The sequence below is a fragment of the Apteryx mantelli genome, chromosome 9 (genome assembly GCF_036417845.1).
Source record: "Apteryx mantelli isolate bAptMan1 chromosome 9, bAptMan1.hap1, whole genome shotgun sequence".
NCBI classification, from domain to species: Eukaryota; Metazoa; Chordata; class Aves; order Apterygiformes; family Apterygidae; genus Apteryx; species Apteryx mantelli.
The window spans coordinates 15,367,574-15,383,683 of NC_089986.1; the positions used below are offsets into that span (position 1 = coordinate 15,367,574).

The 16,110-nt window shown below is 43.7% G+C and overlaps 1 protein-coding gene across 1 annotated transcript in view; it reads right to left on the bottom strand.

Moving 5' to 3' along the window:
• LOC106498394 (probable cation-transporting ATPase 13A5) overlaps positions 1–15,255 on the bottom strand; it is a 36,572-nt gene extending 21,317 nt beyond the window's left edge. The window contains exons 1-10 of the mRNA XM_067302184.1: positions 15,193–15,255; positions 9,409–9,582; positions 8,105–8,251; positions 7,811–7,881; positions 7,654–7,734; positions 6,978–7,047; positions 4,151–4,285; positions 1,679–1,751; positions 794–925; positions 33–203 (exon numbers count right to left, since the gene is read on the bottom strand). Of these exons, the coding sequence (XP_067158285.1) occupies positions 33–203; positions 794–925; positions 1,679–1,751; positions 4,151–4,285; positions 6,978–7,047; positions 7,654–7,734; positions 7,811–7,881; positions 8,105–8,251; positions 9,409–9,582; positions 15,193–15,255 (1,117 nt within the window). The remainder of the gene's footprint in view (positions 1–32; positions 204–793; positions 926–1,678; positions 1,752–4,150; positions 4,286–6,977; positions 7,048–7,653; positions 7,735–7,810; positions 7,882–8,104; positions 8,252–9,408; positions 9,583–15,192) is intronic.
• Positions 15,256–16,110: the final 855 nt, after the last annotated feature.

A 16,110-nucleotide genomic window follows, 5' to 3' on the forward strand; every position in this document is an offset into this window, starting at 1 on the left:
TTCCCTCTAGAAGCGAAAAATAAAAGAAATACCAGTTTGCAGCACGACAGCTCTCACTGGCCCTCTGCCTGTTGGCTTCGCCTGTATGACTTCTGTGCCACAGAAGAGGACGTGTCTCCGATAGTCTTCCATGCTGTGGGTTTTCCAGGGCATCGAACTCTCCGTAAGAGGCAAGGGAGTTTTAGTAACTGGAATACTTTCACCTAAGAACAATATTGTGCAGCTTCACTTAAGAGGGATTTAAAAGTTTGAATCTGCATATTAAAAAAAATGACAAAACCCTTTAGGCACTTAAGCTTGCCTGATTGGCTTGGATACGGACATACACAGGTGGATTTATGGTGACAACCACTATAATTTTAGTTTCAAGGTACATCAGCTTCTCTGAGCTTTTCCTGTCAATGAGTTTGGATCAAATTTTGCCCTAACCCAAGTTCATGCCTTGTAGGGGGCTAGATGTTTATGTATCACACTGACACCTATCCTTGAACAGAACTGATGCAAGATCAGAATCCTAAAACTCAGAAAAGATACATATGCTGTGTATTTGAGCACTTACACTTTCTGCTCCTAAGAGTATATTAAACCTACTTGTTTTTCATGCAGATAAGAAACATATATTACATAATGGTAGTGATCAAAAGCCCAAGACAACTGTACAACTGTAAATTATTCCTCCTGCCATGAATTACTCTGACAAATAGCAAACAAATCACTATCAGAACAGATAGAGACATCTCCCTGTCAGAAGACCTGCTGGGAGGTGGTAGCATTTCATACTCCAAGGTTGTACCTGTGAGCATGCCTTCATTCACAATGCAGCTCCCATCAATCAGTACTGCATCACATGGGAGAGAAAGCTTTTTTCCGTCCAAAAGAAACATGTCTCCTGGGACTAAGTAACGAGACTCCAGCTTTTTGCAACCTGTAGTACAATATAAAATGAACTTCATTTGTGCACAAGCTCTGAGCAACAAAAAAAAGTTTCAAGGCATGCATAACCACCTAACTTCTCCACTGCATGATATAAGGCCAGTGTTTCTTAGGAAAACTGACTGAAAAGCAGCAGTACAAAAATAAGCCCTGTCTAAACATCTGCCTCCAAGTCATTGTCTGAAGTTTTATTTGTTTAGTGTCTATAAAACACTCAGACCAAGAAACCCCATCTAAGGCCCTTACATCACCCCTAACCCTAGTAGCTGCATCTCTAAATCCCTGGGAGGCAGGAAAATGCTATACTCTCTATTTTATGGACAAGGAACTTGGATACAGGGAGGAAAAAAACATACCTCAGTGGGTGTCATGTTTCTGGACTCCTTGAAAATCATCCACAAGCAACTTGACAAGATTGCAAAAGCAGCCTATAGCAGTGCAGAGAAGCGGGTCTCTGAAGGCCAGAGTTGTTATCTAGCTGTTTGTTTCTGAAATTCAGTTTCCAAACCCGTTCTTGATTCTTAACCCAAATTGCTAGGTTTGCCTGCATCATTACGGAGTGCCACACAACTACTCCTGCACTTCTCCTCGCTGCCCTGCCCACCTCCTTCTGCCCCCGTTCCCACTGCAACTGACCCTCTGTACGCTCCTTCAATGGAAATCAACATGAGATGTGTAATTCCAAGTGCATTTCAATATGTTAATGATACAGGCTAGCAATTACGATGAGACACAGATGACTCACCTTCATTTTTAGTGCAGACTGTAACCTCGACTTTGTTATGCGCCTCAACAAGGTCATGCAGTTTGGTAGACTGCTGTTGGTTGGAAAGCAATTTGAGTGTTGAAACACCAATACTCAAATTAAGCAGTGTGTTACAATTTAGTGGTCATGCCTACGACACAGAAACTGAACTTGACAACTATCCAGGGCACGTTTCACATCCCTTATTGGAAGTGAGGATGTGAGTTCATAGAGTTAATCTGGAACAAGCTGCTGTGACAACATGGACCTAAATTTCTATTCTCTTCCTTTTGATGCCACTCTATCTCCCTCAGCTTTCAAGGTGCTATTCCTGACTTGTTCCAGAGTAAGTAGAGTTTGTCTCCTTAGTTGCAATGTCAGTATTTGCAGTCCCTCAGTGGTGGGTTTCTTTATGTCTGTCAGTTTTATCCTTGCTAGGAGATTATGAGTAGAACAACCAAGTTGTAAAGGCTATCATTACAAAACTGCCATTGCGAGAAGAAAAACAGAAATTCTAATTTAGCTGGGTGTCAGTACTTTGCCGGGTTTTGCAATCCGATTCAGACAATTACATGTCCTGAAATAATGATGAAGTCAACGGCCATTGTGTGAACATAGAGAGAATCTGTTATCTTGATTTAAAAACTGCAATTGCAAAAAAACTCATCCCCAAGTGTGGATTTCTTCATTAGCATTGTTCTTGTAAGGATGTTAAACCAGTTTGAAGAATATCCTGAGGCCCCAAACATTATAATTGCTCATGCCAAAATTACCAGTCTCACCAAAAAACAGCCTTGCCAAAGAAAGTTGAACAGACCATATCTGCTCTTGGTGTTCTGCAATACTGGGATGTGGCACCAACACTTTGTTTACAAAGGTGCTCTTAAAGGGATGTGAGTGCTGGTTCGACACGGGAGTGCTATGCAGCCTGCAGATTTCAGCCAGAGATACAAAAACGTGATTCCTGGCCAACACACCTGTGCTGGCAATAGCCCCACGTATAAACAAAACATCTTGCTGAGACTGGAGTGAGGGCTGGAATAAGCCACAGGACTAAAAGCACGCCTCTGGCAAGGAGCAGGGTGTGCAGGAGTGCCTTGTCAGCACTGCACACCCTCCCCGCGTGTCGCCCCAGCCCTCCAAGCCCGTGCGAGGGCAAGGTGCTGCACACCCGAGCCAGTGCGGGGGAAAGTAGGATTAGTTCAAACCAGCTCCCGGAAGGCAATTTATTACCTCTTCCAGGGTAGCATTTAACAGAGCAGTTGGCTATACTCAAGAAGCACTTCTAAGGGCTAATTCTTGCCATTCCCCAGTAATTCAGTGCAGGAAGGGTGAATTCTGAGGCAATGCAAGCTGTGCCTGGTTTTGGAGCAGCCTGTGAGGGCTTAGGCGGGCTTTGAGCATGACCTTTAGCCCAGTGCACCCCACAGCAGCCTTCCCTTCACCCTGTCATATGGCACTTCGCACTCAGTCCATGGGAACTGTATTTCTCAGCGCTGTCCTCTAACTCATGTTTTTCCTGAAAGTTAGCAGAACAGTTATCAGGACAGAAGAATCTCCAGTTCATTTTCCCAATTTTCTAAATAGATTAGAGACTTTTAATATCATTTTTCATTCCCTTTTTCACTTTTAAGTCTTGACAATGCAGAGAAGTGTGATATCTAAAATACAGGCCTGGAGAGACTAAAATGTTGCCTGCCAGACTGCTGTTTCTATCAGTTTCTTTCCCCTTTGCCCGTACCTTCATTCTCATTGCTTCCCTCCTTTTTTCCTTACTATATCCTTTTTCATGTGATTTTTTACCTTCCCTGTGTATTTAAAGCAGGCAAAGACTAAAGGGAGTGGTTTCAAAGGGAGAGCTCTGCATTTCTAACAGGAAGCACCAGGAACCTCAGGCCACCACTATTCGCTTATCTCAGTTGAATGAAGATACTCAATGGCAGGCAAATATTGTGAAAGACTGAACTTCATGCATTTTCCTTTGCTATGGAGACTGAGGATGTCAGGCCTATCACAGATGAGTGCTTTAGTTCAAAGAGTGAATGAGCCAAGACTACTGAAAAATGCTTCTAAGGAACTCTATGACAAAAGCGATGAAAGAATTTGTGAATTAAAAAAAAAAAAAGTTTTTTTTTTCTTTCTGTTAAGACCTGCTGTTCAACAAATCTTAAGAGAAATTATGGTGGGATCCAGACTCATGGATATATTCTACCTCCACAAGGCTTTATGAACCTCACATATCAAACTTCAGTCCTTTTTCCTAATTCTTGAGAAGTTCAAGACCACCAGGTCTGAATTTTTTACTTTTCTGTAGGAATAAATCTGTAGTAATACAGCAGAATATGTAGTAAAAAATAAAGAAATATCCAGAAAGACAGAGCATGGAAATAGTTACTTATTCTGTGTTTGTGATAAATGAAATTGTTACCAGAGCGCAGCGGGGGAAGCCGGCAGGCAGAATGGCAGACTCACCTGTCTGAGGTCGTACACGGTTAAGCCAATAGAAATGACTGACAGGATTATGATAGCCACAGAATATTCAATGTAACCTTGGCTCAGCCACAGAGTGAGGGTGAAGGCTTGGAACACATAAAAGGGGTTTAAAATCTGCAGACACAAATATAACACTTGTCAGGAGACAGACATAACACACGTCAGGAGCAAACGAGTATGGGAAGAGACAAGAACATTTCATTACGATGTCTAGAAGTCTTAAACACTAGTTTAAAGGACTGTGTTGCTATCACAAACCAAATTTCTTCCATAGTGGTTTCAGAGCATTCACAGACTCCATCTCCTAATTTACGAGTTTACAGCAACTCAAGTTGTTTGTAATTAAAAGCTGTTGCTATCCGGTTACTACGCAGCAGCAGCTATGCTGGCCAGCTCAAACTAGGCTCGTTTCCCACTGCAGCCTGCTAACAAAGACGACCTTGCCATTTTGGCTTTTCTGATCTCAACACAAGAGGCACTATCCAAATGCGAAAGAAAGGACTGAATTGCGGTAAATGTTTTTAATACTTTGCAATTTAAGAAAGTATCACTGTAGATATGATTTTTTATGGAAAAAGAAAAATGATGAAGAAGAAACTAAGGTCTATGGAGCCATCAGGTAATCAGTTTTAGACTATAGCCAAAATGAAGGCTTGATTCCTCACACTCGCATACTTTTGGCTACTGTACACTGCGTCAGCCTTACTGTACTAATCATCGACTTTAATGCATTATACCAAAATCAACAGCTAGCCCTACTGAAGTCTATAACTGAGAATATAATTTTGGTTATTGTGGTATCTAACTTGAGCAATAAAAGAAGGAGATGAATTTTTTTCTGAGTTGCCCATTCCTTGTCCATCCAAACAAATGAGAGATTTGCCTGTAGAATTAGTATAACCAAAATAGCCACTGAAAGAGCTATCTGCGTAAAGATTAGAACTGAGATGAATTATTCATCTGACAAATTTGGTCCCTCAGTGAAAGTTTAATACATTTTTTGACATTCACCAGGACAAAGAGACAGACACTAAATCAGGATGCCAGTCCTCAGCCACTGAAGCAGTATCTGGGCAGAAATACCACAGGCTTATGAGGACTGCTCTGCCTCCAGGCATGACCATTAAAATTTCAAACATGAAGCCTCAAACCTGGATGGAAGTGCAAAGTTCATATTAAATAAACTTTTTAAAGTGCTAGACTGGAGTTTTCTTCAAGACCATCTCCAGGGGACAGTGGAAGGCTGGAAATATGAAGTCCAACCAATTTCAGGAGCCCTGGAGCTTTTCATGTATTTTGTAGGGTATTTCAAACAAACTCCACTTAAAGTTCTGGCTGCACTGATGCATGATACACACTAGCTTTGATTCCCATCATTCACAGCTCTCGCCATTTTAAAGACATTTGTATAGTATCCATAGTCCCTTAATGTGTACAAATGTGACATAATGCACTGTTTGCAAAAACTCTGCTTACAGGCTAGCAAAAATAGATGCCCAGCCTCTCATATATAAAAGCATCAAGTAACTACCCACGCACGCATCTCTTGTTATCCACAAGATGTTTTTATTTTGTCCTCTGTAGAGGAAGACTAATCTTGCAACGGGTCTTCTCTGCTTACACAGACAACAAAATTGATTTGCCTCTATGTCATATGAAAAAAGGAAACTACTAGACAAATAAAGCAGTTCAGAAATATTAATTTTGCATATACTTACTTCTATTCTAAAGCACATACACATAACAGCAACTGTATAGCACTGTGTAGGGAGACCAAGAGTTTAGGATACAGAATCAGAGGTCCTACTTCTTGTTCAAATGACCAGAGAAATTTAAGATGACAAAATATTTACCTAGTGCAGTAGTTTGGGGGGGGTGGGGGGGGAATTACCCTCATTCTTAAATTGTGTCTCTGTGGTAAAAGATGCATTCCTCCTTCTGTGACTGGAATGCTCTGGTTGACGTCTGTCCAGTGTACTTTTTGGATCACTGAAGCCCTTTCCTCCAAACCACATGCTTTTACTGTTGGACTGTCTCCATTCAAAATACTGCACTTGTCTCAGGAGATGCAAGTTCATAGTCTGAAGTAACACAGCTGCACCATCAGTGTGTGTCTATTTGCAGTCAGATCAAGATTTCTTGCTTATCTTTGTGTAAATTGAGTGAAATGTAAATGCCACTGTTGAAGTTACTTCCAATTTACAGTGCTGTTGAGGCCACAAGTAAGCCCAGCAGCAGCATTTCTGATGCTTTGCACTACTTTTGGACACTACTAAAACAAGGCTGTTAAAGAGGAACAAGCTTTAGTTGCATCAATGAAATTTCACTGAAGACAATTATCAAGAGCCGACATGAAAGGGGGGCATAGTTACAGATATGGCTATAGTCTGCCCTAGCAGTTGCAGAAGGCATGAGCTCTCCAGGTGCATGTCACTGTTCAGTCACAGGGCAAGACCACCCAGCTTATGAGAGATGTTCAGTCAGGAACATGGGGCTATATAGGGGAGAGTGAGGGCATTAGTCCTCCAAATTACAGCTCTCTGAATAGGGAGACATTCATAAGGAGAAGGTTTAGGTGTTGTAAGTATGCAGCATGTAACCTACTAGCTACATATTCTTCCCCATGATCTTCTGCCAGGAAACACGCTAAAAATATTATCACCATTTATAGCCATAAAGGAGGCTCATCAACTTTCCTCCATGGCTTATGCCTATGAGGCATCAATTGCCCCATCCCAGAATGCCAAGGTGAAGTCTTTGAAACACGTCACATCTGCACCACCAAAATGTAGTCAGACTTACTGACCTCTTTAAAAAGTAATTTCCAAATGGGGCGAATTTCAACTTCAATGGCATTAGGCCCACACACCAGCTGCCTGTAAGAAGACAAAGAAGAGTCCCCAGGCTATAGATTTGTCTTGTAGGGTAAGACTTCATGCAGAAAACTATGCATGCAAACATTAACACTTATACCTAAAAAAGTAACTCCTGGAGGCACAGATGGCTGAGCAGGACAAACGTCTGTCAAGAAGCTATTGTAGTTGAACAATTTAAAAAAAAAAAAAAAAGGAGATTTTACTCAGAAGCCAAAGTTTGCGTAATTTTTTGCTGAAAAGGTCTTCAGTTGTCTGCTAAATGCTGCGATGAGCTTTTCTGAGGACTTTTGAGGAGATCATGGCAAAAGAAGTCAGACAACATTTGCTGTGCCCTAAACCCCAGCCAGAGCTGGTGGCATTTTCCCCAGACTTACCCTAGCATTACTCAGAACAGAATAAGCTCAGTAAGGTGAGAGGGATAATTTTGCACATTTTTGAATGTCACCCATTGCGTTTACGCTACCTTACCACTAAGGTGAGTAGCAGAAAGCTCACATGAATTTAAAAGGGAGAATTTGTATGTCTTACTGTCTTAGCTTCATAATTAGCTCATGTCTACTTAAATCTGAAAAACACTGATCAGGAAGGAAATCATGTAGACTGTACCTCATCTTTTGTTCCTCCCTTCTCAGACCAGCTCCAAACTTGTGATGTATGTTGTGACATGTGTTACTGTCCTCTAACGATCTAGGATAACAGGAGAAAGTTCAGGCAAGGGACTTCCCATCCACAAAGGGTTCTGTAACAAGCTGTTCACACTCACCCAACTTTCTTGAACTCTTTTACAGAAAAGTCCCAAGTATAACGGATTTTCTGCACCTGGATACATCGCATCTGCAAGATCAAATAGCAAAAATTCCTTCTGCCATTAAGGGAAAACCACCTTATTATATTATATATGCTCTTCTCTGTGTTCTACGGAGAAACTTCAGCTTATGTAAACATAATTTGCAGGAAGATGCTGGCAGAGCATCTTTGGGAGCCTGCGGGTGCCTTGGCTCTTATACTTCACTCACCATCTCCTTGCTCTTTCTCCTCCATTTTCCAGATGACTTACCTTTAACTGTGGCTTCATTATGGCCCTGTTTATGACAGAATCTTTATCGGCTACAAGAGGACTATCTGTTTTACTGCCCTCAGGTAGCAGCAATGTGGACAAATCAATGCAGGTCACCTTCTTCCTGGTGTACCTCTGAAACTCATCCTAGAGAAATAGAGCAGAGTTCAGTGACAAGTCCAAAATGTTGCCTGTGATAATGTTGCCTGACTCTGAGAAGTCTTTATGACATTCCCAGAGAACTGCAGTACTATGGAGTCATTGCAATCATAGCAAATGCAAGCCCATAGTAATAGGTATTTTGGTATCCATGTTTTAGTGCCAGTCGGGAGAACACTTTGAAGTGAATTTCCCATTCATCTCCATTTCCCTTGATTCATGCTGTGGAGCAGTTTCAGAGAACATGAAACTAAATCAGAAGATGCACTTCACTAGCTAGTATTCAGTCTACAGGTCCAGACTAGAGCTAGTTGGAAGTAAAAAGCCCTCTGAAACAGTTTAGCGTGGACATCCAGTCCTCAGCACCAACTACTTTGCTTTACAGATTCACTCCTGACATGTTGTTATACCTGTTATATACCCATAGGCAAAAGCAGCTCAGGTTTACTGCTACAGATGCGCTTGTCAGAATGAATTATCCTTTAATCAATATAGCCTGATGTAACTAGTTACAATAAACAACAGATTGCTCATTAAGTGGTTTGAGTGCATTTATACTATACATTTATACACTCAGTACATTGCTGTATTGAGTGTTAAGTGTACGTTAAATGTTTGCTCTGGTAGAATTGTGTTGGGTTTTAGTTTACAGTGGTGGAGTCCTGGAATATAACTAATGCCTAAAATCCAGCTCTCTAAAATCCACCCCCTCAGCATTTCCCAACAGGTTGAAAGCAGAAGGGTCACTAACAACTACAGCTTCTGAAGATGATCCCCCCCTCTGAAGCTTCTGACTATCTCACGTACGTAAAGAAAAAGAACAGGCAGTTATTGTACAGGACATATTATTGGGAGAGGATAGCTGCTGGACCCTGCAGCTGAATGGCAGAAATGCAGGAAGTCTACATGGCATCCAGCCTTCAGACAAAGTACCCAGGTTATTGTCAGGATAACCAAAATCTTCTATACAGTGCTTTGAACTCTGCGAATGAAATCAGTTGCTCCTATAAAGCCTTGCTGCTCCACTTCCAAATGTGAAAAATGTTACTAATCTGCTACATCATGCTGGCAAAGATAGACAAACTGCCCCATCCATGGAAACAACAGGTTCTGCTAATAACAGTAAGCTACACCGGTCCACCTACTGTTGTTCTAAGCAGCACAACGTCTGCTACTTCCAAGCTGCAGGGGATGCAGTTTGCCCACACATCCCATTCTGGTTTCCAGTAAAACAGCAGCAGCAGAGCCCCGCAGGACAAGATGCACCCAGCAATGCACAAGGCCTTCCGGCAGCCTTGCACTTTGTAGCCGAATATCTCCTGTAGAGCAAGGAGAAAGCATTTTTGTTAACAAGCTTGACCTTGGCATTTGTTCATCAGGGCAGGAAGCACATGCTTATTGAAAAGAAAGGCTGTTGACTGAGGCCCTCTAAAGCCCCAAGGTCATTTTCAGAAATGAAAGAGTTTGCTGACTGATATAATATAATTAAGAGTACAGCAGAGCTGCTGAAAGGAAGATGCTGCCAGGCGGCTACCAACAGAGGAACATTTTCATATCAGCTCTCTCCTTGGACTTCTGAAGAATTAACTTGATTCTGCGGCTTTTACCATCTAAAACTAAAGCTGACCTGTCATAACAACACTTCACTTGATTCTTCTACAGTAGCACCATATCACCCTATTTGCCTGCAACCAAGGAGGGTGTCGCTGTGTGAACTTGGTGCCAATTGCCAAAATCCATCTTGCAGAAAAGGAACAGAATCTCCCTCTGGGAAATTATAGCTCTCAAGCCCTTGAGCAGCTCCTCGCCTCCTGTGTCTGGTACCTATAGGTGTGTTATCTTCCACCATAAACACCACATCTTGAAAACAAGTACTTAAGGGCTCTTTTGGCTTGCTACACTCAACCTCCAACTTAGTCCTCAGGTGATATGTTGTCTTTGCTACTTGTCTTTCCACTTTGATAGCCCAATATTCTTGTGCCCTCATAGCAGTGTCCGTAAAGGAGATTTGTAAGTCCCCGTGTCCTGCTTTGTTTTTTCCCCACCTTGAGACAAGTTCTGGATTCTTGTATACTTTAGATTGATTTAGAGTTGCCTGTGGGGCCAACAGTGACTTTATTGCCTATAACGCAACTAATCCTTCTCTATGCTCAGGGCACTGGATATGTGTGCACAGTTGCTTTGCAGCTGAGTACCCACACACCCTGCTAGAGGAAGTAATGCCTGGAGTGAAATCCAGCCCTCAAAGTACACAGGAGTGTTGATGCTCACTACAACATTTTGACTCCCTGACTACCACAGAAGTGCTCTGAGAAGAGAGCACACCTCAGCTCTGCTCTGCCAAGTGCTAGGGAGACGAGTGCGCATGGTCCCCCTTAGTTTTCCAGAGGAAAGGGGCTGAGGCAGCTCACAGCACCATGGGATGTGAACCCAGAGGTGGCTTTCAGTGCATCCCTGCCACCCAGCCGGGCCCTGGCTCTCACGTGGCAATGACGCAGCAGCTTTGCTAGGTGCCACCGCAGCTGACCTAATCCCTGCTGTGGCAGCCACGTGTCTGCCCCCCTCTGCCTCCCCGCAAGCACAGGGGCAGAAATCCTACCATTACCAGGCAGAGGCCATGGGGCTTGCTCTGTGTTGACCCTGCTAGGGTCAATAACAGAAGCACTTGTTTGGGACAAACAGATTATTTGTTTTAAGGCTGCAGTGAAAACTAGAAAAAGATTATTTCTTTTTGTGTTGGATCCTCTTCTGGAAAAATCAATTATTTTCAGTAAGGTTTCTCCATTCCTGCTGCATTGATATATTTGTTTTCTTTCCTGGTCATCTCTGCTTTTTTCCCTACCCATAAAAAGAAAAACAGCTCCAGGTAATTCCTCCCACTTTACCCTCGGTTTGGTAGCTGGGACAGGAAAAGGCCCATGGCTAAGGACTTGTGGCAGAAGCTGGCAGTACTGTTGGAGAGTGGCTGCAGGTGTTCCCCTACCTACACCTGACACATCACTGCTTGTATCACAGCAAAAGTTGCCAGCCACCCACCACCGACAGTGCTGCAGCACATGCCCATGCAAGAAGCTACAGGAGCAACACTATGCCATCGCCACAGTAAAATACCTAACCCAGACCACAGATAACAATTACTGATCCACCCACAGGTTAGCACACACATGATTCACCTGTCCCTGAGAAGGTATTGAGAAAGTCTACAGATGTGGGCAGAGTTAATAATTGAAAGGAAATGTTCTTATATTTCTACTCTTGACTATATTGAAGGCTCTGAAAAGCTTTCCAGAAAATCTTGCCAACTAAAGTACACAATGAAATGGGGGCAGTGTAACCTGTTATTGAAACAGTTTCTGTATTTGGGAGGTGAAAAGGTCATTTGAAGTTGTAAAAAGAATAAAAGTTAAGAAAACCTGCTTCTGAATTGGAATGTCTGCTCCATAGGATAGAGCTTGCAACAAAAAGGAACTATTTGGAGAGGGCTTATACAAACAATTATGCTGGTTCAGCTTAAGGTATAATTTTAAAATGATTTAAAGACAGTGGAGTGAGCATCTATTTAGGTTTAAGAGAACAATTAACTTTATTTATATGAACTCAAATCACAATCAGCATAAACTAAGCTGAAATCAATCCAGGTCAAGTAAAATGAAGATAATCATGCAGTCCTTAGTAGCAGGCTGACAAAATTCATTTCAGACCAACTTGGTAGCTTTTAAATGTGCAGCCCTGCTGTATATGAAGTATTATTTCTTTAAAAGTCACATAAATTTAAACCAATAACTATAGATGTTGTTTTAAGGTTTGGAGGACAAACCAGCCTCTGCAACTTAGAAAACCCATAGCAATTCTCATTTGCTTGACTTAATACTGGGATTTTTAAGAACACATTCAAAATGCAGTCCTGGAAAGCAGGAAGCCTGTTGTGGATGTGGCTGGAATGACAGGAGGTGCATGGGACCACAGGTTGTCCGCAGCTGTAGAGAGGATCTAGAAAGGCCTAGAGGCGATAAAGTCTGCAGTCAAAGATGGAGCCAAGGCTTCTGAAGAGCTGCTGCGTTAAGGCTGGATGAGCGTAAGGCTGGGAAACACCCGTGAGAACATTCAGAGGTTTCTAGTGTGAACTCAACACATGCTGTTGCTACCATACTCTAGCTCATGGCTGTATATTAACCAAAGTAACTGAGGAAGCAGAAAATACCTCAAACACATGATAGAAGAGAACTATCAAGGTACACAATGCAATGTCTAGAAGAGCTGATTTTAAACAAGCAATGTGGTGGCGTGAATTCCTTGCATTCAGGCTGCTGGAGAGGTGCCCCCCTTCCCACAGGCTGTATTATCCCTGGCACAGTTGGATCACACTTGGTCCTCACCAGTCCGCCAGCACAGAGCAACCTGCACCACAAGGCTGAGCTTGAACCCAGCCCTGTCATTAAAGGAATGAGCCCAAGTCCCTGGGTGGCAGGAGAGGCAGCCTTGATTGGTGCAGTCAGTAGTGATATGTGAGTGCATAAGTGTCCAGCCCTGGAAGATGCACATCAGGGTCCCTCAAGAGCTGATAGAGGCTAATCAGTAGCCCCCATTCTGTGGCTGACCTCAAGTCCAGAACAAGTGGGAAGGAACATCCAGCCTTAGCTCTGCAGACACTACCACCAGGGAGTCATGAGAAGTATCTTGTAGACAAGTCTTTGATGAAAAAATAGCTCCTCAGTCACCTGGGTCCCCCCAGAAGCAAGTGCTGAGTGATCCTCAGAGAGGCCCAAGAGGAACCTTTCAAAGAAAATACAGTCTTAGAGTTAGGTGAAACCCAGACAGATGCCTTCAGCTGAAGGACTACAGCAAGGAATGTAATAAGATCTGGTGAAACCAGCTGGACCATGTCCAGATTCTAATGGCAGCTTCATTATTCCCAAATTAGTGCTGCTGCACTTGCTTAGCTCAAAGGGCATTACCAGCCCCATGTTCTACCCCTTATCAACTGGATCATCCAGCACAGGCAATGTACAAAAGAAGTCTGTGATAGAGTACAGGCTGTCCACAGAAACTTCAGGTTTAACAGTCATGCAGCATTACAAGAAAGCACTGAAGGCAGGAACTGAGAGAACTAACAGTTCATTGCCGTTCTCCCCTACCAAGCCAGGGCCTGTTTGTTGTAAGAAATATTTTGCAGAAGTACAATACCTGGAAGTGAGGCTGCTCTGTCTCTAGACAACAGAACAGTATGAAGCTGTCTTATGAAAAACTGTGCCCAGACCAAGTTAGATGGCCTTGCATAAGGCAGGCTGCCTCAGCAGCTTCAAGGGCAGAGCCAGGGCCCTTCTCTGCCAGCAGAAATGCAGCCACCAGCCAGCTAGGGCAAGAGAGATGTCTCCTGGATTTGGGTGCAGCTCAGTTGAGGAGCCCAGGCACTCAGCTTGAAAGACTGCTTGTGGCAACAGCCTTATTTCACCCATCCATCCTGGCCCTCTGTTCTCCTTATAAAGTCAGCATCCCCACTGCTTCCTAGGCTAGCAGCAATGTACATGAGAGCCATCACCACATGGCAGCTAATGACCTTCCACTGAAAGACACTGTTTGTAGCAGCCAATACAACACAGACAGAGCAGCACTAGCTGAGCCCTTACCTGTCTTCCAGGGCAGGATTTTAATTCTGTGCTGAATCTAGGATACTGTAACTGCCCCAAGCTCCCTAGTTAAAGCAAGCTCACATGTGTGCCATATCAGCAGCATAAACCTAGCAAAGGTCTACTAGAGACAACCAAGGGAGCTAGAGCCCTGCTCTTATTAGTACCCCACAAGGACTGCTGCAGAGGTGCAGGTGTGTGCTGCAAGGCAGGTTCTCTCTCACCTGTGCAAGCCCTGAGCACCTGTATCCCACTGGTGGAGGTACTTTCTCAGTCTCTGGGGCTGGACGAACAGTGACATTGTGGAGATACTGGGAAGCAACTGCTAGCAGCAATCTGCATGCAAAGGACAGAGGCTCCTGTCTATGGGGAGAGCATGCTGCTGTGCTTCTAGTGCATGCATCACATATACATGCTAGCAAATACAGGTGCTGCATACCTGCAGAGACATCTACTTCTGTGCACTGGCAATACCTGGATTCCAGTCATTCTCTGCACAGACTATTGAGGAGAAAGTCTTCCCCTCACCCCAGCCAGGATCTCCATAATCACAACATGCTAGTAGATAGAGGAAGAGTTTCCATCTCACTGTGTTTGCAAGGCACTCCCTCAGCACAGCCATTTCAAGCTGCTACACAAACATAATCACCACAATCACAGACAGAAGGTATATTCAATTTAGCATTAATCAAAAATCTTCTAAGGGCAGCATTTTGCTCTGCAAGTGCTTCTAAAAAAGGTTGAAGAACAAGTGGTTCCTGCCATAAGAGTTGCAGTAGACTTTGCTCATCTACCCAATCTTTCTAGACCTGTCAAGCAGCAGACAAGACCCTAACATGTCAGGAGGAATGATTTAATTACTTCTCCGGAGAATTATCCCAGATGAAACTCCTTTTTAAGCATCTTCTCTGTGACATGCTTTCTGATGACGTGATAACCCAGTAAGGGAAAGGGTACCTTTGTATTAGAGAGACACAATTAGATTGGAATAGACAAAGAAATAGACAGTGGGGAAAGGGACACTCCTTGACCAGATAATTTCTGGTGAGCAAGGAGATCTCTTCCATGTTTCATGCCTTTGGACTGAACTGGTACTTTTCTCACTTAGTCCTTAGTTGTCAAAAACTAATCTCGAGGTCAGCAAGGACTGATCCAGGGTTTTGCCTTCACCAAGGCTATGCTGAAGAGATAGTCCCTGATAGGGACTGAAGACAAAGAGGAATCAGAGGCATATCAGAAACAAGCCTGTGGGAGAAGGGACGCACAAGAAAATCCAAACCCAGCAAAGTCCCAGCTCCTTACCAGTTCATTTTCTTCATCCTTGTTGAGAAGCATACAATGATCCTTCCGAAACTTTTCCTCCATCAGCCTGCGTTGTTTTCAGCTCTGGATGTTCTTGCTGGTGGGGGCGAGCAGCGTCAAGTGCTGTTATTGACTTGAACTCAGTGCAGTGTTAAATTTAGCTCTCACCATGGTCCTCTCTGCTGCCCTTGAAAGTGTCACAGCACATATGTTTCTTATTAGACTCTCAGGAGAGTGAGGAAAATCCACCCTCATGTGTAAAGCTCTGAAGTGTCTGGCTTACATAACACATGTGTTTCTCTACCTCCTATCATTGATTCGCTCACCAGGGTGGGAAGGGCTGTGAGCAGAGTACCAGAGGCAAAGGGAGGGAGGGCCCCTGGGAACCCACTCCTCCCCTGGACAGGGAGATGGCTCTGGGCAGAGCTCAAAGAGAAATCAAGGCACATGATAAGGAAAAGGGTGAGAGAGTGCCAAAGCACGGCGGAGAGCTGATCCCAGAGCAGGCATGTTAGCTTGGGGGTTATTTCCAACATGTCAGAGAAAGGCATCTACCCTGGGGACAAAATTTGGTTTCAGCCCAGTGGAGGTGCATGATGGAGCAGTGATTTTTAGATGTAGTCTCAACCCCCCCCCTGCTTGGGGCTTTGCCTCCAACCAGCATGTTGGTTTAGGGTGTCCGAATTACAAGGAAAGAGCAAAGGGGCTGGATGACTAATTTGGAGAAGCCTGGCTGATCGATGGGACATCTAAACTGCACCAGACATGAACTACTGCAGGGCAGAGAGAAATACCGGGGGCTCCTACCACCAATCCTTCTGGCAGGGGCAGGAGCTGCAGGCAGGCTTTGAAGCCCTTTTGCGTCTCTCCTATTCTCTCGTACCCCAGTTCACAGCGTTGTCACAGATATTTTTCAGG